Here is a 24,970-nt window from a genome sequence, read left to right as displayed (position 1 = left end):
CTTGATCCTGCCTCTTACCATGATCATATCTAGTAGCTCAGAGCCCATGGTCATTTTAGTAGAATGTGGTTTTCATTGGCCCAGTAACTACTTATTGAGCACCCACCACGTCTTGGGGACTGTGAGGAATGTGACAGGCATGACCTCTGCCCCTGAGACCCACAATCCCGGGGCTGTCTGCCTTTGAGGCAGCTCCTTCCTCATCACTGGTCCCACAGAGGTGGAACACATCTCTATAGTTCATTTCCTCCATCATTGGGTTTTTTTTCTATCCTCAAAAACTTAGAATCATCTTCAACTTTTCCTGCTCCCTCCTACAGACCACTTATAAACATTATCAAATAAGAATAGTGGTGAGGCTGGTGCTTGGGGAGTTCTCACTTCTACTTCTTTACGCAGAAACATGTCTTTGCTGTCTGTCTCCAAGTTGGTTCTTCTTCCTTGGCCAAACTGCCCGAAGTCCCATGGAGACTCATTATTTTTAAATACCTTTTCATGTGGAACCTTGTCAAAGGCTTTTGGAAAAACTAAATAGCTAAGAGGCAAGTGCTGAGCTAGCAATCAGGAGAGCTGGGTTCTAGTCCAGCCTGACATTGGTTTACCATTGATCTCGGCAAGAACAGCACCATCTCAGTTGCATCATCAGTAAAACAAGGGATTATGCTGGCAGTCAACATCATAAAAATTTTACAGCCATTAGATAAGACTATGTTATTTGAGAAATTGCAAAGTATAAAACAAAAATATAAAGGCTCATTATTTTGAAAATTTACAATAGCATCTTCATTCATATGCATATTCCTATCCCAGAAGACCTGCAGTAGATAAAGACATGGTTCTCCACCAGCCCCAGGGTGATACTTGCTTAACATTGACTACTTGGACTCCTTTGCAGGATGCATATTTATATAACCAATAGGACCTGGTTCAGCGGGGGTGTTAGCATAACTTGTAAACTCAGAAGCTTGGACATAAATTGTAAACTCAGAAGCATGTTGGCATAACTTATAAACTCAGAAACCCAGAACAGTCAGACCGTGGTGTGGATTCAAGTATTGCCATTCAAAAGACATGTGACCTTGAACAGATCATTTAACTTCTGTGCCTCACCTGCAAGTGGGGAAACTATTAATGCTCACTTTGCAGCGTTATAAAATGTAAATGCCTAAGACATAGTCACCATTCAATAAAGGGCCATTTTTGTTGTTATTTGTCTATGTAACGGTCCAAGAGCTAACTTGTGAAAACAGCAACAAGAACAACAAAAATATCAGGTAAGAGAATTAAAGACAGAGATATTCAGCCCTGCAAATCAGAATACCTTGAATTCCCATAGTTCTTATCACCAAGTCTAAGCCACCAGATGTCCACACTGGCCATGACCTTTCTTGATATGAATGAAATGACAGTTCCTAAAAACCTATCAGGATTACCAACCAAGTCTGACCATCCAGGGATGTCCATTAAACATTCAACAAATTCCACCATAAACTTCTATTCATGTCTTCACAAGATTCTTTAAGGAGATGGAAAAATGAGTATCTCCTTTCTGTTTTGTAGAAAGCTGTTTTGTGGAAAGCTGTGGGTAAGAGAGGAGAGAAGGACACACCTTTCTAACTTCCTTCTCAGTTGGGCAGAGTGTAGAGGGTAAGGACACAGAAGGCCAGGCTTATAGACACCCATTGGTGTCTCCTGATTCTTCCCTCATACACTTCTGTGTCTCAGCTCCAGGTCACCTGGTTTCCTCTGATGCCCACTACATCCAACATATTCACTCCATCCAAAGGAGCCAGGAACTAGGAGCCAATTGATAAAGAAGACTACTCAGGCACTGAATCTAATTTTCTTTGGGGATCAGACCAAGGGCACTGGATGGAGCTTAGTTCCACCAGCATTCCCTGCAGGAGCCTGCTCCTGCTGGATGCCTGAGGGGCCTGGAGGCCAGCCAGGGCGCTCAGTGTCACTCTCTGCTCCCACTCCAGGGGCATCTCCCAGCTGGGGCTGAAGCCCAGCTGGCTGGAGGCCAAGCCATCACTGCACAGTCAGACTTGGGTGGTAATCCCAATTGGTTTTGCACAAGCTCTCATTTCATTCAGATTAAGAAAGGTCATGGCCAGTGTGGACATCTGGTGGCTTGGGGGTGGGCAAAGAAAGAGGATTCTGGGAATCTAAGGCATTTCAATTTGGAGGACCGAACTCGCTTTTTAATTATTTTACTTGTTTTTGTTGTTGTTTTCATGAGATTAATCAGAAGGCAGCAAAGAGAAGTCTTAAGTTCACTCATCTATTTATTCATGTTAAACATAAATATTTGCCAAGCACAAGTGTTTGTGAGCATCAGCATTAGGAATGACTAGAGAAAGTCTCTGGAATCGAAAAGACCAGAGATTGACCCTGACTTCAGCCCTCTACCTTTAGAATACACCCACCAGGAAGTAAACTTGACCGCTCACACACACACACTTATACCACCACCCAGAAAAAAAAAAAAAAAAAGGCCTCTCTTATGTAAAAAGGGACTTCAGAGTTAAACCTGGATTTTAATTCTGCCCAGAGATTTTTATAGCTCAGGCTAGCTGTTTAACGTACTGGGTCTTATTTTTCTTATCTATTATCACTGTATCAGCTAGAATTAAGCCTTTGTATTGCTTTAGCAATAAGAAAGTATTTTTAGTAACTGAAAAATCAAGATAATGGGTAGACTTTGGGGTTATTTGGATTCAGTGGCTCAGTGAAGTCATCACTGGGCCAGTTTTTTTTTCCCCCCAACTCTGTTCTTGACCTTCCCTGGTTCCAATTCCCCTTCTTGTTACAAGGAAGCTGCCAAAAGACCTTTGAGCCATATGCTTCTTTAACCCTACCAAGAGGGATGAAACGTCTTCTCTTTCCTCATCTTGCATTCATGCCTTGCTCTGATGGAACCTGTTGAAACATCACTGTGGCAAGAGAATGAGATCAAGGTGGTTTGTCTGTGCTCATCAAAAACAGCTCTAGGAACTAGAGGGGTTTCAGTTCCACCCAGAAGGTGAGAGAGGGTGAAGGAGATGCTCAAAAGGGCCATGTGAGCCATGACAAATGAGCACTAAGCACGTGGAATAGAGAGGATGATGTCAATAGGAATCATGTACAGACCTATCTCTCAGCACCTGGTGTCTAGGAAGCTTAAAAATAAGGCTTAAATGAAAAATAAACAAACATAAAGAAAAATCAAACAATGAAAGGCTGGAACAAACCTAAAATCCAACACACAAACCACAAAATAATCTGGTGTCCCAGTGTGGTGAACTCAGCAAAAACAAGAGCCATTAGACTTTCCAGTGACCTGATTTCATCAGTTGTCATTCATTCATGTGGCGCCTTTTTTTTGTGATCTACTTCCTCCAAATAACTCTTTCCTCTTGCTCTCATGAGAGGTTAAAAACTACATATTAAAAATTTTAAGTACAACTACAGAAAGGAAAATTTTTGAAATATTATGTTTTTATACTTTTGTGTTTGAAATCTCCATCAGGGGTACCTTTCAGTTTTATACTAATAGCATCTAGTTAAGTCCATGGGCCCCTGCCTCTCACCTAATTGCATCCTGAGTATATTTTGTTCCTGACATGCATGGGTGGTATTGTTAGCACTGGGCAGTGGTTCTGTTGGAATTGTGCATTCGGGCTCATGATGACTCTAGAGATGGGGGCTAGACAAGCACTGAGTTGGCTTGGGACACCCATGTGTTTTCTAGTTCATTCTCCATGGTGGAGAGTATGGGCAAAAGTCTCTTCCAGTTGTTTCCACATGATCCCAGCAGTTCTATAAAGACTTGTGATGGCTCTAGAATAATCTCTTCTGCTAAATACTTCTGGAAAATTGAGGGTAACTCATACCCCAAGCACGTTTTCCTGTAATCCTCATATCCCCTACCCTGGGACATTCATGTCTCTGCAGGATATGAATTGGTCCTGTATGAGCTCTCAGGGTTCAAGATCTACTCCAAAACCTGAAGTATAAGGTTTCAATGGCCAAAAAGACACCCCTTGCTGCAAAACCTCTGAGAATGGTTCCTTGCATGGTTTTTCTTCAGGATGCAGTAATGATATCCAAGTAGCAGCTTCAAAGACTTAGCTAACATCATTACAACAAGATTGTTTTCTAGAAACAAAGGGTAGCAAATAATATTGTCTTCCTGGTACAGGATGACACTCTGATCTGAGACAATTTCAGTTCTCAGATCTCCGGACTTCTCCCTTGTAGCAGACTGTCCTTTTCTCCAAAACCCAGCAAGGCCTCAAAGACTTCAGCCTGAGGCCTAAAGAGGCAGCAAGACCAAGAACAGGCTCTTGCTGAAGCCCAGTTGGGTGTCTCCCCTCCCCTCCTCTGCAGTATCCCCATCCACAGTTCACGGTGGGCTTGACTTGGGCCACCAAGCTCACTGTCTCCCCCTTGGCTGTTGGAAGATTGCTATGCTGAAGCTGGGCTGCAGGCAGTGTGGGATCTGAACTCACCTTGGCTCGCCTCTTCCTCTTCTCTGCAGATCCGGGTGGATGGGCCCAGGGGCAACGCCCTGCAGTACGAGACTGTGCAGGTGGTAGACCCTGGCCCGGTTCTTCGGGACATGGCCTTCTCCAAGGACCACGAGCAACTCTACATCATGTCAGAAAGGCAGGTAAGGCTCTTTGGGCTCTGCTAGACATTTGTGTTGCAACTAAATACTTGCCTGTGGCTCAATGGAGACCCACAGGAGGCCAGCTGCAGAAAGGTGATTTGATTTATTTGGCTCAGTGTGTATCCTTTCTGTTATGCTGCCTGGGGACTGAGGCTGAGTGTACTGTAACAGGGAGTGAAACATTTGAAATATCAAAATATCCGTGAGTCTAGAACAAATCCACTAACTTCAGAATTATGGTGTGTGTTGGTCCAGGGCCAACATTTATGTTGTTTTCAAGAAACATGGTACAGATGCCCAAGTTCTTGGTTCTAATCTCCCTACACAAAGTTGAATTTTCTACCAAAGTCCTCTTCCTTGATCCTAAAGGCCTGTGTTGGGTCAAGCTTTAATGCCAACAAAATCTAGTTAAAAGAGCATCAAAATGGGTAAAGTATTAGAAAACAGAGTCTATGTGGGAAAAGGAGACAATGCATATGTTCTGAGGCACCATGTGAACCTACAATTCTTGGCAAACCTCCAGCAGATTCCAGGAAGCCAGACCAAGAACAGATAGGGCAAAGTGATCACTGTTGGCTGATACTGAGAAGGAAGCAGCAAAGTTGAATTTGGTTTTGTAACTCAGCTAAGAACTAACATCACCGAGGGTCCTTGAGTTCAGACCAGGAGTTCTATGTCTGCAACAAAGGAAGAGGTTCTCTCTTAGAAATTCCATATAGCTGAATATATTTTCTAGAGTCCCTTAGTTCACTGTCCTGAATGTTTTGCCCTACCCCAAGCATGGGGTCAGCACTGCCATGCCTCTGCCCTGTCATCCCTGGGAGTTGTCCTTCCAGCCCATGAATATGGATGTGTCAGCTCTGAGTGGCAGAGGCAACAGCCATGAGGGACAGATCTCCCTCATATTCATCTTCATCAGCGTGACCTAAACTCTCTGGAGGACTCTGCTGACAGAGTCTGGATTGTTCTGCCTGTCCCTTCTCTGCAGAGTGGGGGAGATGAATTCCACATTATGCCACCCACAGGGCTTGTGCATTATGCCTTGGCAGCCCACAGCAGCTCTACCCCCCCAGGAGCTCTCTGACATCTTCTCTAGGCATGAGGCTCCCCTGTTCTCCCAGCTTCACCCACACTTGAACCCATTGTGGCTGTCATGGCTTGGAAATGGCCTGATGCAGGCCTGAGAGGAGTTTTGCCCTGGGAGGGGAGATGTCTGTGATGGGGTCGGCAGCTGGGGATGAAGCTGTCCCTTTTTCTGTATTCCTTACTGTATTAAATGGGATTCCCCACTCTCCACTCCTTACCTATCTCCAAGACCCCAGAAGTTGAGGGGAAACAGCCTTCCTTGGTGTAATGAATTATATAGAGAAGACTCAAGATAAGGCATTGAGCATGTCAGAATTTCTTGCCTGGCCTAAAAGCCAGGATTTCTGAACCTGGCACTTCAAATGTGAAAAGACTTCTAGAGATAAAAATCCAGGCTAATTATATAAGTTGCAGCCCCCTCTGATAACAGAGTCAGATTTCTGGGCATCACTCCTGCCCCTGAGGTGCCCATCTGGACTCCTGCTTGTTTCTTGGTCCTTGGCCAACTCCTCTTCCCTGGTGCTGTGGTCAGTACCCACCCTGATTGGTGGTGAGGCATGTGAGGATTATGGCACATTGGAAAGGAAAGGAAGGCAGGAATGTAGAGGGCCAGGGCATTCATCCATTCTCTAGGTGCTCCTCAGAGAGATGGATGTTCACAAATCCCAATCCCAAAGCTCCACTACCTGGGTCAATACTGGTGACTCCTGGATTTGTAGATTCCTTTCCAGGAGTAGCAGTGATGTATAGTGGTTATATGCACAGACATTGGCATTAGAATAGCTGAGCATGGATCCTGGCTCTACTGCTTACTGCATGTGGTCTCAGGTAAGTTTCTGAACTCTTTATAAGTTAGGACTTTCTATTATCATGTGAAGGTAACAACCATATCAGACAATACTGTCCCATGAATCAAGTGAGATAACACATATACTATGCTAGCACCAGGGCCGGTCCAGAATGTATACTTGATGAATGCAGAGACTCTTGTGTTTGTGACACTGAGTCAGGAGTTCCCAGACACTGGCCATATTGGAAGTCAGGCAAATGCTGTCCAAGATTCTGGAGCATAGGAGTCCAGATCAAGGCCAAGGCAGACAAGGGGCAGGGATCTAGTCCCAGTGGAGGGCACACCAAGAACCCAGGACCTGCGTCACTGACTGGGTAGCAGAGTAGAGCTAGGAGCAAGAGAAGTTTGACACATATACCCAGGGGCTTGCCAAACCAAGCTTTGGCCACGATGTGTCAGCACACTGTGCAGGATGGAGTGTCCAGGCTGAGAGCGTATGCCTGGCAAGGGTGTCTTCAGGTCTGGCACCCACCTCCCTTCTCAACTAGCTGGTGCTGCTTTATCCTCCACCTTCACTCTGCTGCCATGTTTCCCATTGAGCTCTTCCTGACCTGTAGACATCCTTCAGAAGCTCTTCTCTTCCAGTCTGCCCTGACTCCCTTGTCTCTTACCCACTTGAGAATTGCCTTATGGCTTGTCAGCCCAAACCTCACCAATAGGGCCTCAACGAATTTTTAGTGAATCAATAAGTCTCCACAGACTTCATTGAATCAGAATTTGACGAGAGAAGGACTAACACAAATTATCCATTGCTAATGTTAATTTCTAACTTCCAACTGAAGTCACTGAAAGGCCACAGTTAAGAACAAGAAAGAAGCTCCCAAACTTTAGATGACCTATCATTCACATTAGTCTACTCAGGCTTACATAACAAAATGCCACAGACCAGGACACTCAAACAACAGAAATATATTTTATTACAGTTTGGGAGGTTAGAAGTCTGAGATCAAGGTTTCGGCCCATCTGGTTTCTTCGGAGGCCTCTCTTGTTGGCTCCCAGGTGTCCCACCACCTTCTTGCTAGATCCTCACCTGGTCTTTCCTCTCTGTGCACGCTGCCTGTTGTTTCCCTAAACATCCTCATTCGCTATTCTCAAAAACATGCAAGTCAGATTAGATTAAGAGCTTCAGTGTAACTAAACATCTTTTTAAAGAGCCTATCTCTGAACACAGTCACACTCAGAAGTGGTGGGTGTCAGGGCCCGGACACATGGATTTGGGGAGAATGTAACTCAGCTCAGAACATTGCCATCATGACTTTTGCTTTGTCCTGAATCCCTGTTACATAATTATTTTTTATTTAAATAAACTTACTTTTTTTTAATTAACCTCCTTTGTTTCTTAGATAGTAATACATTAAGGTGCTGGTTGTATATAATATATTGAGTGAGCAAAACAAATGATTAAAACTTGTGAAACTCTACATCTACATCTACACAAAGCCATCTGTGTGTTACGTGGATGCATTTGCTCTAGGTTGGATTTTTATATCCAAAGACCTGGATCTGAAGCCCAGACCTGTCCTCTACTGGCTGAGTGACCTTTTTCTAAGCCATTCATCTTCCCTGGATCTTAGCATGGTCATTTGTAAATAAGGATAAGAGTGATGATTTGCCTCATTTGTGGAGCTCAAATAATGCAAGAGCAATACCAGGTAACCTTCAGAGTATTTTCTTCTTCACGTGAGGCAAAAACCTAAAGAATCCTGAAAGACATGCTGTTAATGGTATTAAATGCCAGTGGATTATTTTCAAGGTCAACACACTTTTCTGTAAAAGGTCAGTTAGTGAATGGTTTGGGACTTGGGGACCACCTGGCTCCTGTTGCAGCTGTTTGGCTCTGCTGTTGTAACTTGATGTTGTTAGAGACAATATGGAAACAAATTAGGGTGATGATCTCGACTCAGTATAAATATTATAGGGCTGTACCTCAGCCTTGCTCCTTTGTATGGAAATAACTTACACAGAAAGCATGAATGGGGGCATAGGAGAGGTTTGTTTAGGACATGGGAGCAATAAAAGCAGGCTGTGATAAAAAGGAGTTGCATTTCAGAGGAAGGGTTGGGTTATGAGAGACAGACAGACAGACAGACAGATAGGAAAGGGCCACTTTCCTTGAGATGAGAAATGGCATAAGATAAGAAGGTTATGCTCCAGAGAGAGGGTCTGAAGCCCTTTGTTTCCAGGAGTGGAAAATGGGGTGGAGTCTTCCAGGTGGGGAGTTTTCTTTAACTGGAGGCCCCTCCCCCTAATGCATATGCATTAGGAAGGTCACTCTCCCTGTGACCTTAGGAGTCTGCATTGTCTCCGCCCCTTCACACAGGAGGCAGGTTTCAGTGAGGCCTGCAGGTGCATTAGCCTTTTGAGATCCCTGCGGTTTTCTAACCACAGCTATTTTCATTCATGTTTAACTTCTTCCCTCAGGTACTTCAGGTTTTGTCCCATTTTAGCCCAGCTGCTCCTTTATCTAACTGCCTAACAGGGCCATGTGCATTAAAACTTTATTTGTAAAAACAGGTGGCAGGCAGCGGGATTTTATCCCTTGAGTGAGTCCGATAGTGAAAGCAATCAGAACGATCCTCGCAATGGCTCCTTTGGTGAAGCTACTGAATGTGGAGACTCAGAGAAGCACAGCTCTTCCCTGTCGTAATTTAAATTTAGGGAAAGTTGGCCAGCTTTGAACTGTTGCTTCTAAGACCTTCTCAGGCATCTCCTTGCAGTTCCTGTTACCTCCTTGGCTGCTCTTCATCCCTCTCTCTTTCTGTTCTGTCTTCTCTAGTCTCTTAATGTAATTCTTATTCCTTAGCGATGTAACTCAGCTCCGTGACGTTGGATTCCTCCTGGATGCTCATGCCTCTTGGATCCCCGTGATCTCTCCTGACTCCGGCCTCACAGATCCAGCTGCTTCCCTGCCATCTCCACCATGCACCTCACAGATGTGCAACTGAACTTGTCTAAGGCTGAATTCTTCACCATCCTCCCTATTACCCTGCACCTGCTGGCATCATCCCCGTCTCACATAATAGTGACCAGGCCATTTGTGCCGAAACCTTACCATCTTCTTCTTTGGCTCTTTTATTGATCCCTCATCCCACACCCAATGTGTCAAGACATCTAATTGGCTGCACAAAGTATTTCCAGAATGTGACTATATCCCACCTGCTACCTGTACTGCACCAAGTCTGAATATTTGCAATAACCCTTCTAACTATTCTCCCTTATCTTTCCAGTCTTTTCTCAATAAAGCAGTTAATCTATTAAAGTTTAAGTTAGATCATGTCTGTGTTTCCCCTGATCAAATCACTCCAGCAGCCAGAGTGCTTACAAGAGCCAGTTTGTTCTGTCCTGCTGAGATAGCTGACCTCATCACTCCCACCACTCCCCATCACCACGCGCACACACACACACACACACACACACACACATACACACACTTCCCTTTGCTCACTCAGACACAGTCACATATCTTAAGTGACAGTCCTCCGTTAGGTCAGGCATGCCCCTGTCTTAGGATCTTTGTCCTAGGTACTCCCTTGGCCTAGAATTCTCTCCAGATAGCTACAAGGATTCTTCTTTGAGTCTCTGCATACTGGGGACCATCCCTGATACCCCAGAGACACTCTGCCCAGACCCAGCAGACAGCACGCCCTCTATTTTTATCTATAGTGCTCAGTCTCTTTGAATTTGCTTTATGATTCATATATTTGTTCATTGTATTATTAATTGCATGTCTTCCTCATTTAGAATATAAGTGCCATGAGAGTAGAAATAATATTGACCTTTTGGGTCTTTTTAGTTCACTTTTCTATCACAGATGCCTAGAACAGTATCTAATACACAAGGACTTGAAGCACAAGGACTTGAATGGATGAGCGAAGGAGCAAATTAATCTGAGCTGAAGATGGCTAAGAGCCTTGAGCCTCCTGTTTCAATTGTGCTGCTCTGGCTGCTCCTGCAACTGGACACTAAACCCACCATAAAATAGATCTGTGTTCCCAGATCTCAGCACAAGGGTAAACCCTTGGTTCCTGAACACGATGGAGTGGCCATCTCAATCATAGCCCCAGAGGCCACATCAGAGGGAAGGGCACGTTTCCCAGCAGGAATCGCTGCGTAAGAGAAAGAGCTGGTGGCAAAGAAGGCTCTTCCTCACCTTATCCCTTCACAGACACCCCTGCTCCCCAATCGGGTCTCTGGGGATCTGTAGTCAGTCAGTGACCTGAAAGACATTCTGGCTGTGTTATCATGTCTAATGGCGAAGCCAGAGGGAAACAGCCCAATGGCAGGTAGAGAGAGACCAGATGAGTGACAGTCGGAGGCTTCAGACAAGGGAGCTGAGTGAGTCCCCACTGGCTCTCCTGCCTTCAGTGTCTTCCCGTTGCCCTCGCCATAAAACCCATGCCATAGCCATGGCCCTATGCTGTGACCCCCCCATCCCAGCTTGGCAAGTTCATTTTGTAACCCTGTCCCCTGGCACCAGCACTTGGGCCTCCACCATGTGCCTGAACTGCTGAGCACCCATCTGCCTGGGACCTCTGCCATCCCCATCTCCCCTGCGGGGAACCCCCTCCAGGCTTCCTGTGGTGGCCCCTGGAGCCTGCAGTTTGAGCTCACTCATCTCGCGGCCAGCGAGGCTCTGCCGAGCGCCGTCTGAAGCTCTCCTGACCACGGTGTTGTGATTCCTTCCACCACTGTGGGTTTGCTTCTTCCTCCAGGGCCCAGCACACTTTGAAAATCACCTGTTGGCTCATTGCCCATCTCTATGCACTAGCACACAAGTCTCTGGGGGGCAGAAGTCTCTCTTGGTCACTCCTAGAAGAGGACCCCACTTAGAGCATATGCTTGTGTGGTTATGTGAGTGAAAGTGCGGGCGGTGGGCCTCGTTCACTCGGGTGGAAGAGTGGTCCTGCCTCGGGGGCCCTCTGCTGCTCAGTTACGCTGAGATGATGCAGAAGACTTAGAGAGAGATAGCAGGATGCTGGGTCTGGTTAAGAACACCTTTGGATATGAGATCTATTTCTCTCTGCCATGTGGGCTTCCCTGCCTTCCAAATGATCCTCAGGCCCTCTGGTCCCAGGCTCTTTATGAACGATGACGCTGACCTCTACTGTTTCTACCATCCCTTGCTCTACATCACTTCAGTCTCAGGGAAGGAAATTTGACAACAAGCTCAAATATTTTGCATCAAACTTTGGTGGTTGTAAAGTGAAAGAAGATTCCAGTCAGGTGTGGTGGTACACACTTGTAATCCCAGCTATTCAGGAGGCTGAGGTAGGAGAATTGCAAGTTCAAGGCCAGCCTGAGCAACTTAGCAAGACTCTATCTCAAAATAAAGAAAAATTAACGAGAATGAGGGTATAGAGGGTATAGCTCAGAAGTAGAGTGCCCCTGAGTTCAATCCTCAATGCTACCCCTCCCCGGGAAAATGAAGATTCCAGCGAATATCCATTGCTGTTTGGAGCTCTTCTCTGTCCAGCCTTCCTCCCTTCTTATGCTAAAAGAGCCCTAATGTACATGATGTACATTCACAAACATATCAAAGTCAATCACTAAGCCAAGCATGAGAAGGAGGGAGGGGAGGGAATGGGGTGGGAACTGGGGAAGGGCTGAGTGATGTGTGCATGTATGCCTCTACCATCTTGTACTCCATTAAGATGTATGATGTATGCACCAATAAAAAAAAACTAAAAATAAATAAATAAAAGAGGCTGCTCTTGGCTTGAGGAAGGATGGCGGGATGGTGGAGGGGAAGGAAAGGGTTCTATGAGTGTTAGAGGCAGGTGTGTGCATGTGTGTGAATACATGTAGCTGCATGTGCACAGAGCATTTTCCTGGCTCTGTAACCCCCAGACAAATTACTAACCCCTAGCACCTCATACATTCAATACTGAACAACTGTTTCTTTTGAATACCTACTATGAACCAAAAGCTCTTCTAGATACCCAGGGGCTCCATGCAAGACAAGTTAAAGTCCCTGTCCTTGGCTTATTTCTGGTCAGACAAGTGGGTGCCTGAGAGAATGAATGCCCGGCTTGCATCAGACAATAGTGACTACAGTGGACAGCGAAACTAGTTACCCAGGAATAAGGTGGTGTTGGAGAATGGTGGGCTGCTCTTTTCAATGTTGTTGAGACTCCTCCTGAAGAAGGAACTTGTGAACCAAGAGCAGAATACACTGAAGGTGCAGGAAGTCAGAGGAGAGTGGGCCGGGAGGGCAGAAGGAGCACCAACCCAGGATGGGGCCTGAGGGGGGAATCTGAGGATGTAGGGGCTGCGCAGAGGGAGAGAGGAGGGAGCAGGGTGGTGCCACTGAAGAAGCAGCCCACCTCGGGTCGCACAGGGCCTCATTTGCCTCTGTAGAATGGAGACATAGCAAACACAAGTGATCTCCTACGAGGGCGATGGGGATTAAATGAGATGCTGAGCAGAGAAAGCTCCGAGCAAGGCACCTGGTGGCTGGAGAACACTGGGCTCTTCACTGTTGGTTCCACTGTTTGCAGATTGTGCAACATGGTAGCCAGGCAATGGTTTGCGTTTGGTGGCCGTGCGCATGCCTGTTTCTCACTCTGCGAGTGCTGTCTCCATCCACGCTTTTTTTCTTGTGGTGTATGTGTGCACGCCGCCAGGCGCGGATGCCACTTCATTTGAATACACCTGTCTCTTTCAGTGCCATGTTATTGTTTCTGTCCCCATGCACAATTCTGGTTATCTCTCTCTCTCTCGTGTGTGTGTGTGTGTGTGTGTGTGTGTGTGTGTGTGTGTACACACCAGCACACACACATTTCTCATTTTCCCCACATCTGTCCTGGCTTGTGTGTCTGTCATTCTGTCAGTGCGCATGCGTGTGTATGTGCATACTGTATCTTTACTAGAGCCCCGTAGCCCCGCGGGACTGCCTGTACACACTGAAACCACAGTGATAAAAACCTGCCAACCGATGAGAGGAAAGTGCGAGGAAATGTCAGCGAGGCAGATAAACGAGGAGACGGGGTGACAGAGCCGGGCATCCCGGGGCCCTGGAGTGAGCCCCACAGGGGAAGGCAGCTGTCCCCTAGACAAAGTGACTGTCCTCTCTGATAGGCCCCAGAGAAAACGGCAGATTTCTCAGCCACTTTCAACATCTCTGCCACCCCACACCCTAGCCCTTCCCTCCTGCAAGCTGGGGCCTCGGCACATGTTTCTGCATGTTCGGGATCTGCTTTCAATAGCGCCTCGGCCAAAACCATCTTTCATGGTGTCTGTTGACAGTGGGTCTGTCTGCTTCCAGGTGCCTGGGGACACTCACAGCCTGCCCTTCCTTCTAAGCTGCTGGCAATGAGGTCTCTGTCATGAGCTGGACGACACAGGGGCCTGCAGGGGCTAGGCGGTGTCTCCTGGGAAAGCAGGGCCCAGCGGCAGGACCTTCCTGCTTTATACACATTACCCAGAGCTGGCTCATGCATCTATTCAGAAAATACTCACTAAGCACCTACTATGTGCTGGACACCAGCCAAGGCACCAAGGATACAACAGTGAAGAACAGATAAATATCCCTGTGATTTTAGCCAGAGGAAGCAAGCCAAGAAGCAATCAACATAATAAATAAATCAATAGTAAACCAGCTTAGCAGGTGATAAGTGCTATAGGAAAGAGACACTGATCAGAGAAGCAGAATCCAAAGCACTGGTAGGGTTAACGAGGCTGCCCCGTGGGGTGTGTGTGTGTGTGTGTGTGTGTGTTAGAGAGACCAGGGGCCTTCTACATCTGAGTTATAGCCCCAGCCCTATTTTTTATGTTTTATTTTGAATTTGGGTCTCCCTGAGTTACTGAGGATCTTGCTAAATTGTGGAGGCTCACCTCAAAACCTGAAATCCTCCTGTCTCCGCCTCCCAAGTCCTGGGATGACAAGTATGAGCCACCACACCTGGCTCAGGGCTGCAATTTTAGGCAGTGTTCAGAGGTGAAATCACAGAGAAGTAGAGAGGTCTTTGAGGGGAAGAACAACTGGCTGCGTTCTCCCATCCCCTTCCCTGTCTTCCAAGTGTGTTTCGAGTTCCTTGCTTGGGGATTGAGATTGAAAGCTAAGATGAGTGATGGTTTAGCCCACCCTATGGGAGGGAAGACGTGAGAGAGCGTGACTGTGGGCAGGAATTTTGCCATGTTAAGAGTTTCTGAGGACAATACAATTCAAGAGAAAGTGTTGGATTGTGGACCAAAAAAGACTCCTGCTACTTAGAGCTCAGGAACCTAGGTTTACAATCCTCTGCCCAGGAATCTTGTGTCATGAAGGGCCTCCGTGTCCCTCCCTGTCTCCAGCCTGCCTCGCAGAGACGTTTCTAGGGCAGCCAATGTGAAGTCAACAATCTATGAGGTCTGTGGAGATGGCTTCTGCAGCCAAAGTCTATGGCCTCTGCCAGAACAAGCCTCAGCTCTACAGGTACCGAGTCCCCGGCTCGGCTGCATGAGGTGTGTTTGATGGTGACGTTGCCATCTCTCCACGGTTCCTTCTGTCCCTGCGGGGAACCTCGTTGTCGGTTCTGGTTTGTGTTAGGATGGCTGACACTGTGACAAGCCCGTTTGGACATTTGCTCCTGGCACCCAGGCTGGCCCGTGTCTGATAGCTCCTGGGAGAGTGAACTTGAAGTGCAGGCCTGAGATGTGAGTGACAGGCAGCCGAGCCACCTCCGGCATTCACACAAAGAAAAGTTGTTGCGGTGATTCGTCTAATTGTGCTCAGGTGGACACCTTCCGCCAGTCTGGAGCCGATCCCAAAGGTCCCCACGTGTCACCGCCGAGATGTCCCTCTTATCCCTTCCTCCTCAGTCAAGGCGGGACATCTCTATTGCACCATTGCGGGACAGGGTGAGATAGAAGGAGAGCTGGTTTCCTGTCCCAGTTGCTGCAACCCATCGGGGCTGGCAGCCTGGATTCTCATTGCCTCTTAGCTCTTGGATCTCGAAGCTTTCCCAAGGTTGCTTTTCCCCTTTCCTCTCTGGAACTGGGGAGATAACAAAGCCAGAGAAGTAAGCAGCTTGTCCAGAATCACACAGCAATTTGGGAGACACCCCCAGCTCAAACCCAGGCTCAGCTCCCATCGCAGTGGCTTCTGTGAGGAACAGGGGACTCTGCGTGGGACAAGAGAGGCTGCCCGTCATCTCATTTTTCCAACAGGGAAGTTCTTATGACACTTTTACATACCAGGACACACCGTGGGAGGTGAAAGTCCCTGCCGGGTGGGGCAGCAGAAGGGAGGGGTGAGGACCACAGTGAGCATGTGACTTGCCCCCTTGGCCAATAAAGGAGGTCCCTTGGCTTATCCATCCTTGATCCCAGCTGGATGCAAGTGGAGACAAGAGTCCTTTGGAACACCTGAAGCATCTTTGGGTGCACAAAAGGCCAGGCAGTGCCAGCCCCACCCACAGGGGGCGGGGCAGGGAAGAGCATGCTCCCACCCCCCTGCCACCCCTTTCCCAATAGATGCATTTCTAATTGGCCACTCATGTAGGTGGGGAAGTCTTCCCCATCTGAAAGCCATTGAGTTCAACCCAGAACTTCCATGAGAGGGAAGAGTAGTAGCTTTTACGGATGACCAGAATGCAGAAATATGTGCAGATAGGAGCCAGGGGTCCAGGTGTAGACCATGAGCTTGGCTTTTCATTCTGGCCTTGGCATTTTCCAGCTCCGCCATCCAGAGCAACTCGTTCCAGCAGTTCATGCTTCAGTTTCTTCATGTTCAAAATGCAAGCAATAAAATGACCTTTTGGCACTTTTAGAATGAGGTTACTATAGGTAAGCTTCCTGGCAGGCTGCAGACTCTTGGAAAGTTGTGGATGTGGGCAACAATGTGGTTATCATTATCACGTTATTGATAATGATAATGATAATAATGTATTGTTGTCAAGAGCAGGAACACCTGGACAAACCTCTTCTTGGTAGCCAAAGGCCAGTTCAGTTCCAGTTACCAGCCACCAGCCACCAGCCGCCACCTAGGATTCCCTGCACCTCCTACCTGTTTCAAAGCCCCTTTGAAAATACAAAGGTGCAGACGCCTTGATGCATACAAGAAGCATCTCCCAGGGATGTGGGGGCCAGGAGCCTGGTCCTCCTCCCTGATCATGGAGAGCTACGTTACCTTGCTGGGGCTCTGTGGATTTTTCTCTGTCATTCTGCTCCCTCATTGGAGAAAGCGACTTGGAGTCTCCTCCACTGTGTACTTGCACTTTTCAGACTGTTGATGCTGATGTTCTTGATGCTGATGTTGTTGTGTTGGTGACAAAAGCGATAGAGCGCAGACCAGGTGCCCTCTGTCAGTCACGCTTCCAGGCACCTCTGGCCACGCAGCCTGCACGAGCAGGTACTGATGCTCCTCACCATCCCAGTGGCCAGAAAGTTCCCAGCTCTCTTCCCTGAGCACCTCTCTGTGTCAGAAACCACTGCTCATGTTTGAGGTTGCCTTCAGGTACCAGAAAAGGTCCAAGAGAGAGCTCTCCTCTCTTGTCCACAGGACCAGGAGCTGTATGCTCCCTTGCTTCCAGGTGAGTGATGTTAGAGACAAGGGGTTTACACCTGCAGAGCACCATGGAAATGAGCTCTCCTGTTGGTCCCCTTAGTAGAGGACTAAGCATCAGTGCATGCACAATGTCCTACATTTCATTTCTCAGAGCTGAGGTTCTGCTGTATACATGCTAAAAAAAAAAAAAAGGAAAAATTAAGGTTTCTTTGATCAAACACATTTGGGAAAACCTGAGTTGAGTCAGTACCGTGATGATAGCATTTCTTAGAACAGTTAGTATATTAGTGGTTATTTTGAATCTCCAAGCTACCAATGGGCCCCCCCCTTTAGGATGCAATGTCCCTCAAACCCACTTGACCTCGGTGCCCACTTTACCAGGGCCCCGGAGGCCTTCATCAAGTCTAAACGCTGTGTTTCAGAATGGCATTATCTTCCTTGGGCTCTTGCAGTTCCCTCCACCATCTCCCAGGCTGGTTGCCCTGGCGTTAGGCTGGCCGCCATTCTTCTTTCCTGCTCTTGTGTCTCTAGGCAGACTGGATTCTTGATCATGAAGCTAGTGATTTGGGGGAAGAAGGGTTCTTCCAACCACATCTTCCAAATTCCCACCCAAGGTCAGGGTGGGAGATCTCTTTGCAGTTCACTGATGTCTGGTTTGCTCAGGCTCACAGAAATCCCAGAACTGGATCGCTCCATCCTAGGCCCACAGAATCCACTTCAGCTCTGAGCCTAGCTCCTGACCTCAATCTATCCTGCATTGTCCTTCTCTAAATGTCATACATTTTGTTAAAACAATGACAATTCTGCCTCTTAGTTACGGTTACCATGCAGTGTGACACAGCGCTCACCCGGGTTTCGTGTACCGTGCCCCTTTGCCTCTTCCCAGGTGGTTCTTAATTTAGGGGTCTTTCTTTATTCTGAAATAGTTTCCTTTATCTTCAATAATTAAAATGGAACATTGATTGCCCACTATCCCCCAATTCATAGTTATCTGGAGGAGGCTACTCACTAATGTACTGTCTTGCCCCCCAAATATCAAAGACCTAACTCTGAAACATCTAGCTCCCTCTTTATCCTCTGGTGTAATGGTATTAAAGTGCTCTTTGATGCTACAAGGTGCTAAGAGCATTCTAATTGTGCAAGATAAGAAACTATCAGAACTTCTATTTTTAAATTTTTTACTTAAAACAAGAAATTTGGTTTTGTTCATATTTAATATGCAGTTGAACTGGCTATTCTCTCTCTCTCTCTCTCTCTCTCTCTTCTCTCTCTCTCTCCATCTCTCTTTCTCTCTCTCTCTCTCTCTTCTCTCTCTCTCTCTCCATCTCTCTTTCTCTCTCTCTCTCTCTCTCTCTCTCTCTCTCTCTCTCTCTCTTTCCCTCTCTCTCTCCTCCCTCCCTCCCTCCCTCCCTCCCTCCCTCTCCTCTATTCATATGGTGTATACCATGTATAGCTTCCATGGTCTGTTCCACTCATGCTTGGTCGTGCATCAAGAAGGATGGAGGCCCAGCATGGTGGCACATGCTTGTCATCGAACATTTGGGTGGCTGAGACAGGAGGATCATAGTTTGTGGACAGTCTCAGATACTTAGTGAGGCCCTTTGCAACTCAGTGAGATCCTATTTCAAAATAGAGAATCAAAAATAGGGCTTGGGGTGTAGCTCAGAGGTAGAATGCTCCTGGGTTCCATTTCCCAGTAACACACACACACACACACACACACACACACACACACACACACACACACAAAGGCATGGAGGTCTTTGGGAATCCTATACTTTCAAGGGGTCAACACTGCTATTCTTACTGAAGGATTTAGTTTCATAATATTACAACAAGTTTGCAATTTATGTGTGACAGACATCAGTGCTGTAAACACAATCCTTTAAATAGCATCTTTATAATATTTTGCAATAATATGGAAGTGACCATGAAATTTTTTGTACATCAGACGTTTGCTGCTTATGGAAACATAATTAAACATTTTCCTCTTAAGCAAACCCAAATGTTCCACATTTGTTAACCTTTTCAGTTCTGACAAGCAGCTGTCAGAGTATGCCACTTTGCTGATAACTTTGAAAAAATAAATCTTAGTCTTTCTCTTTGATATAAAGATAATATATTAACAATGGGGAAGAAAGTAAGTAATTTTAGACAGAAATAATGGCATAGAGAAACATCCTTTTTTTGGGGGGAAAGGATGTTGAGGAATATTTTTATCATTATGTGATTTATTCATTTACTCATTTTTATTTATTTATTTGTGGTACTGGGGATGGAACCCAAGAGCATTCTACCTCCGAGCTAGACCCCCAACCCTATTTTTTATTCTCTGTTTTTACATAGGGTCTCACTGAGTTGCAAAGGACCTCACTAAGTAGTAGCTAAGGCTGTCCTTGAGCCACAATCCTCCTGTCTCTGCCTCCCAAATGCTGGGATTACAAGTGTATGCCACCCCACCTGGCTCAGTATGCGATTTTATTGATGATAATAAGTGTGGCACTTAAAATTCATATCTAAATTTTTAAAAGAAGTTAGAAAAAAATTTTCTACCTGTTTATAAACCTTCCAAATGAGTAGTTTGAGATAATTTTGAACCATTTGTTTAAAAATATATAAATTCAGCCGGGCGTAGTGGTGCACGCTTGTAATCCCCGCGCTTGGGAGGCAGAACAGGAGGATCGCGCAGGTTCGAAGCCAGCCTCTCTGGCTTAAGAGACCCTGTTTCCAAAAAAAAAAAAAAAAAAAATATATATATATATATATATATATATATATATATATATATATATATATATATATATTAGGTCTCGGAGTGTAGCCCGGAGGAAGAAGGGTTTCCAGGAACCCCAGCACCACCAAATATATATATATATATATATATATATTCAGCACCTTACAATTAATTGTAAGAACAGCTGATTGATATCATAGTCAACAGCAATCTGTGCTTAATTGGTTCATGAGAATAAAAAAATATACAAAACTATTTTAAGTTAGCATAGCCAATGACAAAGTTATTGTATCTGATAATAGCCATTAAAGCAAAGTAATGAAATAATGAACCTCAGACCTTAGAACTCCATATAACTAAAATCAGGCAAAACTTTAAAAAAATTAAGCCCATCCTAAAACATTACCCTTACCAGTATCAATAATAATTTTCTTGGATAGTAAAATATTTTGTATAGTTCATTAATAAAATAAAATATATTAAACCCAAGATTCTGTCTTATTTTTATCTCACTTCTTTATTTCCTAACTTTGTATGCATTTCATAAGACAATATACTAATGAGCAGAACGTGTGTATTCTTTATAAATAAACGTGTCTACATTGTAGGTCCATCCTCAAACTATGTTTACTATGGGGTATGGATGCAGTCAAAACTATTTAGAGACTTCTAGTCATTGAAGTATGTCAACTTGCAGCTTCTTTGTAAATTAATCTTGGTTAGTCGTTGATTTTCACTTTCCTCTTACCTTCTAAAGCTGTCTCCTTTCCACCATGAGTTCACCGTTTCACCCCCTGAGGCGCAGCTCAGAAGTTCATACAGCCCACCATGCATCCAAGAGGGTGGAGCGAGCGCGGTCAGTTTCTTTCTTTCTGGATCATTTATCCAATGCCCTCTAGATCTTTCTAGAGCCCAGATCCCTGAAGAGCACATGAATGATTCCCTCTGGTATCTACCACAAGGAACTTGAGATGGTGTTGACAGGTAGGGAACCTCCAAACAAGTGACTAGCATTGTCCCAGCTGTGGCTGTTGATGCTCAGGAAAGGCTCCTGTATACACGTGGCCAGAATGACTATGGAGCTCAAAGACAGCTCCCGCAGATAGAAGCTGCCTCTTGGTCTTTTCTCGATGTGTTTCCCATTCCCCATTCATTTATCCCTTCTCATTTCATTCCCATTTTGTCCTTTATCCCATTTTGGGGAACTCTTCTCCGCTTCTTTTTTTTTTTTTATCTCAATCTCAGTGTTTTCCAAACTGCCAGCCATGACACATTAGTGGGTCACGAAATCAATTTAGTGGGTCACAAAATCAATTTAAAAGGTCATGACCAGAATTTTGTTTTAAATAGAATAAAATAAAATCCAATAGAGGTGTCCATCAAACAGAGCCAGGATAAATACTATTTGTGCTACTATGCATGCCCATGTAGGTATGTCCTGGGTTGTAGCATAAACCGTGTCTCCTGCTCTGAGACATGGTCCGGGGGTGTAGCCATGAATATTCTGGCAATATGTTGACCTCAACATCAGGCATCTACTCCAATTTCAAGATGTGCCAGTGTCATTATCTGTCCTTCCTCTAGGTGTGTGTGTATGTGTGTGTGTGTGTGTGTGTGTGTGTGTGTGTGATACTAGGGATGGAACCCAGGGGCTTTCTACCCCTGGGCTACACTCCCAGACCTATATTATATTTTGTTTAGAAACAGGAAGTTGCTGAGAGCCTCACTGAGTAGCTGAGGCTGGCTTTGAACCTGTGCGGTCCTCCTGTCTTAGCCTGCCAAGTGCTGGGATTACAAGCATGCGCCACCACGCCTGGCTCTTCCTCTAGTTTTTATTCAAGTGATTCCTCCATTTCAACAATTCGGCCTCAATGGTTTTTTGAGGACAGTTCAGTGGGTAGCTGCCGTGTAGCTGATAAGGTGTAGGACAACTGAATTCAAGCCCTTGATGAGGTCCTGGCTCCTGAGTCTCAGTTTTCTCATTTGTGGACCAGATCAATGCTTTCCAACCTGTTACTAAATGCAGACATAGAGAGAAAACGAATGTACTTGTGGAATGCACTGGGGTGAAGGAGGTCCGTGCCTGGCCAGAGGTGACCAGGCTCGGGGCACTCTTTCTCCAGGCATTTCCAGCTGCCCCACTGGCCAAAAGAATCGACGTGGCAGCACAGCTATGACCCATCAAACTGTGCCAGCACGCTCTCCTGTTGGGAAGCACTGTCATGTGACTGCAGTGTACTGTACAGGCTCAGAGAGCTTCGTCCCTATAATTCTGTGCATAGGCCTTCATGCTGGGAACATCCAAAGCTGCAGGAGAAAAGCCCTGTGCCCTCCAGAAGCTTACTGTTTAGCAGTTGTGATCACCGCCTGCAGTTTGCCAGAGATACTGTACGGTGCAGGGTACAGGGCCGGCTCAGTCATGGTCAACCTCTTTGGCAGCAGCCTCTCCTTGCCTGAAGCCCCAACACTTGAAAGTATCTTTCCTCTGCAGGAGCTGAACACAGCCCTCAAATTGCTTTGCAGTATTGTTATTTCTTAGCTATGGACTTAAACCTGAGGCACATCAAGATGAGAGGGATGGCTCTTCCAATGCCAAATCCTGCTGTATTCACCCTACGCACTGAAGAGAATAGAAACTAATTACTGCCTTTCTACAGCACTGAGCTTGGGGGAGGCGGCCTTGACAGTGACCAGCAGAAGCGCTTCTTGCAAACCATTGTCCCCAGCAGTCTCTCTCCTGGAGCCTTTGCACCCCACAGACCCCTGCCTCGGGCCATTAGCAGAGAGGCTGGTCATTATTAACTGGTTGGCATTGACAGATGACACCAAAGGATTGTTTTGGCCACGCATGGGCTGGTAGCAGGCACTTGGTTGACCCCTGAAATTTGCAGTTTACTCTGCCATGAAAACAAAGAAATAAATTAGAGGAATGAACGGAAGCCCCAAGGTTAGACACACTGGTTAGAGACAGCTCAGTGGCCTGCGCTGGTCCCTGGCCCCACAAGCCAGCCCCACCAGAGAAGCTTGCCTTTCTGTCCCTTGCTTCTCACTCCTACACTTGAAAAAAGAAGAAAGATTCCTTCCCTTTAAGGCCATCGGGAACCTGGCCTATGGAAAAATGTCTACATAGCAGTAGAAGAGATCCCAAAATTCAGGTCACATGTAAGGGACCCATTGCTTCAAATGTATTTATGGAATAGATTGTATGTTATATGCACCATGGGAATCTTTCTGCATAGTTTTAAAGATTGATAGATGTAACTCTAGTAACATGTTCTGCATTTATTTACTTTGATGTTTGATTATATATATATATATATATATATATATATACACACACATATATACATACACATATGTATATGTGTGTACATGTATATATAGTTTACATATATTACCAAGGATTAAACCCAGGGAATATTACCTCCCCAGCCCTATTTTAGTTTTAATTTTTGAAACAGGATCTCACTGAAGTTACTGAGGATCTGATTAAGTTGCTGAGGCTGTCCTCAAGCCTATGACCCTTCTGTCTCAGCCTCCCAAGTACTGGGATTACAGACATGCTCTACTATACATGGCTTCATGTTTAATATTTTTTTAAGTGAGATACACTTATTATTACATGATATCCTTTCAAGTCAATTAAACAGTTATTGTTCAACTACTTGAAAGATTGGCATGCTATGATCCATATCTGACTGACCATCTATTTTTGTAAATAAAGTTTTATTGGAACCTGGTCATCCCCATTCATTTATGTATGGTCTTTGGCCACCTTTAGCACAATAGCAGAGGTGCATCATCTGACAGAACCACAAGGGCTTTGCAAAGTCTAAAGTATAAACTATCTGACCTTTCTCAGAAAGGATGTGGTTTCTTCTGAATTATAAGCCCCAAGGTCAGAAAGGAAAAGGGGTGAGTACAAAGGAAGTTTATGGCAGGGTCCTCTTGCCCAGGGAGGAGACATGTTTACTGCAGAAAAGATCTTAAACACGTAAAGCATAAGCTGCCAACAGTTCCCATTTTCTGGGCAGCCACCTGGTGTGTGACTTCCCTCCTAGGTCTCTGCTTTGGTCCTGCCCTGTGTAGAGGACGCCCAGTGACTCACCTACCCAGGGATGTCCTGCACAGGCTTCAGAGCCATCCTCATGTATGCGTGTGCCTTAGGCTGCGTGCTCCTGCGGGGTGGACCCTCACAGACCCTCATGGGCCTTGCTGGACCCTCATAGGGATTTGTACCTTGTGGATTCTCGGTCAGCAGCTGGTGCCTTTAAGTGAATCTGTATAGTGATTTGGGGGCGATTCAAAAGAACTTACATAAAACGAATTACTCTTAACCAGTTAAAAAAAAAAATGAAGCCTGGGCCAAACTCGAGATCAAACTCCCTCCATCTGCCCTCAGGCCTAGACCTTGGCTTTGACTTTAAGTCAAAACATCAAAGAGCACTCCCCCCAGATTAATTAATCCATCTGCTAATTGTCTTCTAAGTAAACTTTTTTTTTGCTTTGTAGAAAAAAACAAACCAAGTGACCCCTTTGCTCTCCTACTTTTCTACTAAAATCTCCTAAATCCTACCGCTACACACAGAAGTGTTAAAAAAAATCAAAATGAGAACAATAATTTTATGTGACAGGAATATTTATACGGCTGCTCTCCCCTGATGAACCCATGCTGGGGCACAGCACCTCCCCCAGATGCCAATTCATAAATCAGGAAAGGCTATTACCTATTGGCCATAAAAACAGAGTCCACCCCAACACAGAGGACTCATTTCAGAAGCAGTGGCCCCATTTCCAGAGCAGAAATGAGTTCAGAAAATCTACCTGGCTATCCAGAGAGAGGAGAAATGTCTTTTCCTTGAAAATTAATCAGTCTTTCCTTCCTCTCCATCCCATTTCCCCTGGAAATATGTAGAATTAATGATGGGGGTACATGCCATTTCACAGAAATAATAAGAACAGGGCTAACTGGTTTGAGGCAGTATAAAGGGCAGGAGTAGGGTCAGTGAGAAGCCTGTGGATTTCTTGGGAAGACTTTGCTGTGGTCTAAATGAAGCTTATGAATAAACAGCTTAGAAATCATTTAGGGAGAGGCCTTCCTGGGTGCTCCTCCTGCAAGCACCCATCAAGGACAGGCCAACAGCCCAAGGAGCCATTGCA

General features: G+C 45.7%; 1 protein-coding gene across 1 annotated transcript in view; it reads left to right on the top strand.

Moving 5' to 3' along the window:
* PLXNA4 (plexin A4) overlaps nt 1-24,970 on the top strand; it is a gene marked incomplete at both ends in the record, with an annotated part of 373,504 nt that overhangs the window by 205,082 nt on the left and 143,452 nt on the right. Inside the window, one exon of the mRNA XM_080701735.1 lies at nt 4,523-4,654. Coding sequence (XP_080557861.1) covers nt 4,523-4,654 — 132 coding nt within the window. The remainder of the gene's footprint in view (nt 1-4,522; nt 4,655-24,970) is intronic.

This window comes from Muscardinus avellanarius (genome assembly GCF_963383645.1).
Source record: "Muscardinus avellanarius genome assembly, chromosome: 9".
NCBI classification, from domain to species: domain Eukaryota; kingdom Metazoa; phylum Chordata; class Mammalia; order Rodentia; family Gliridae; genus Muscardinus; species Muscardinus avellanarius.
Note: the sequence above shows the minus strand (reverse complement) of the source record. Positions and strands in the feature narration are given on the sequence as shown.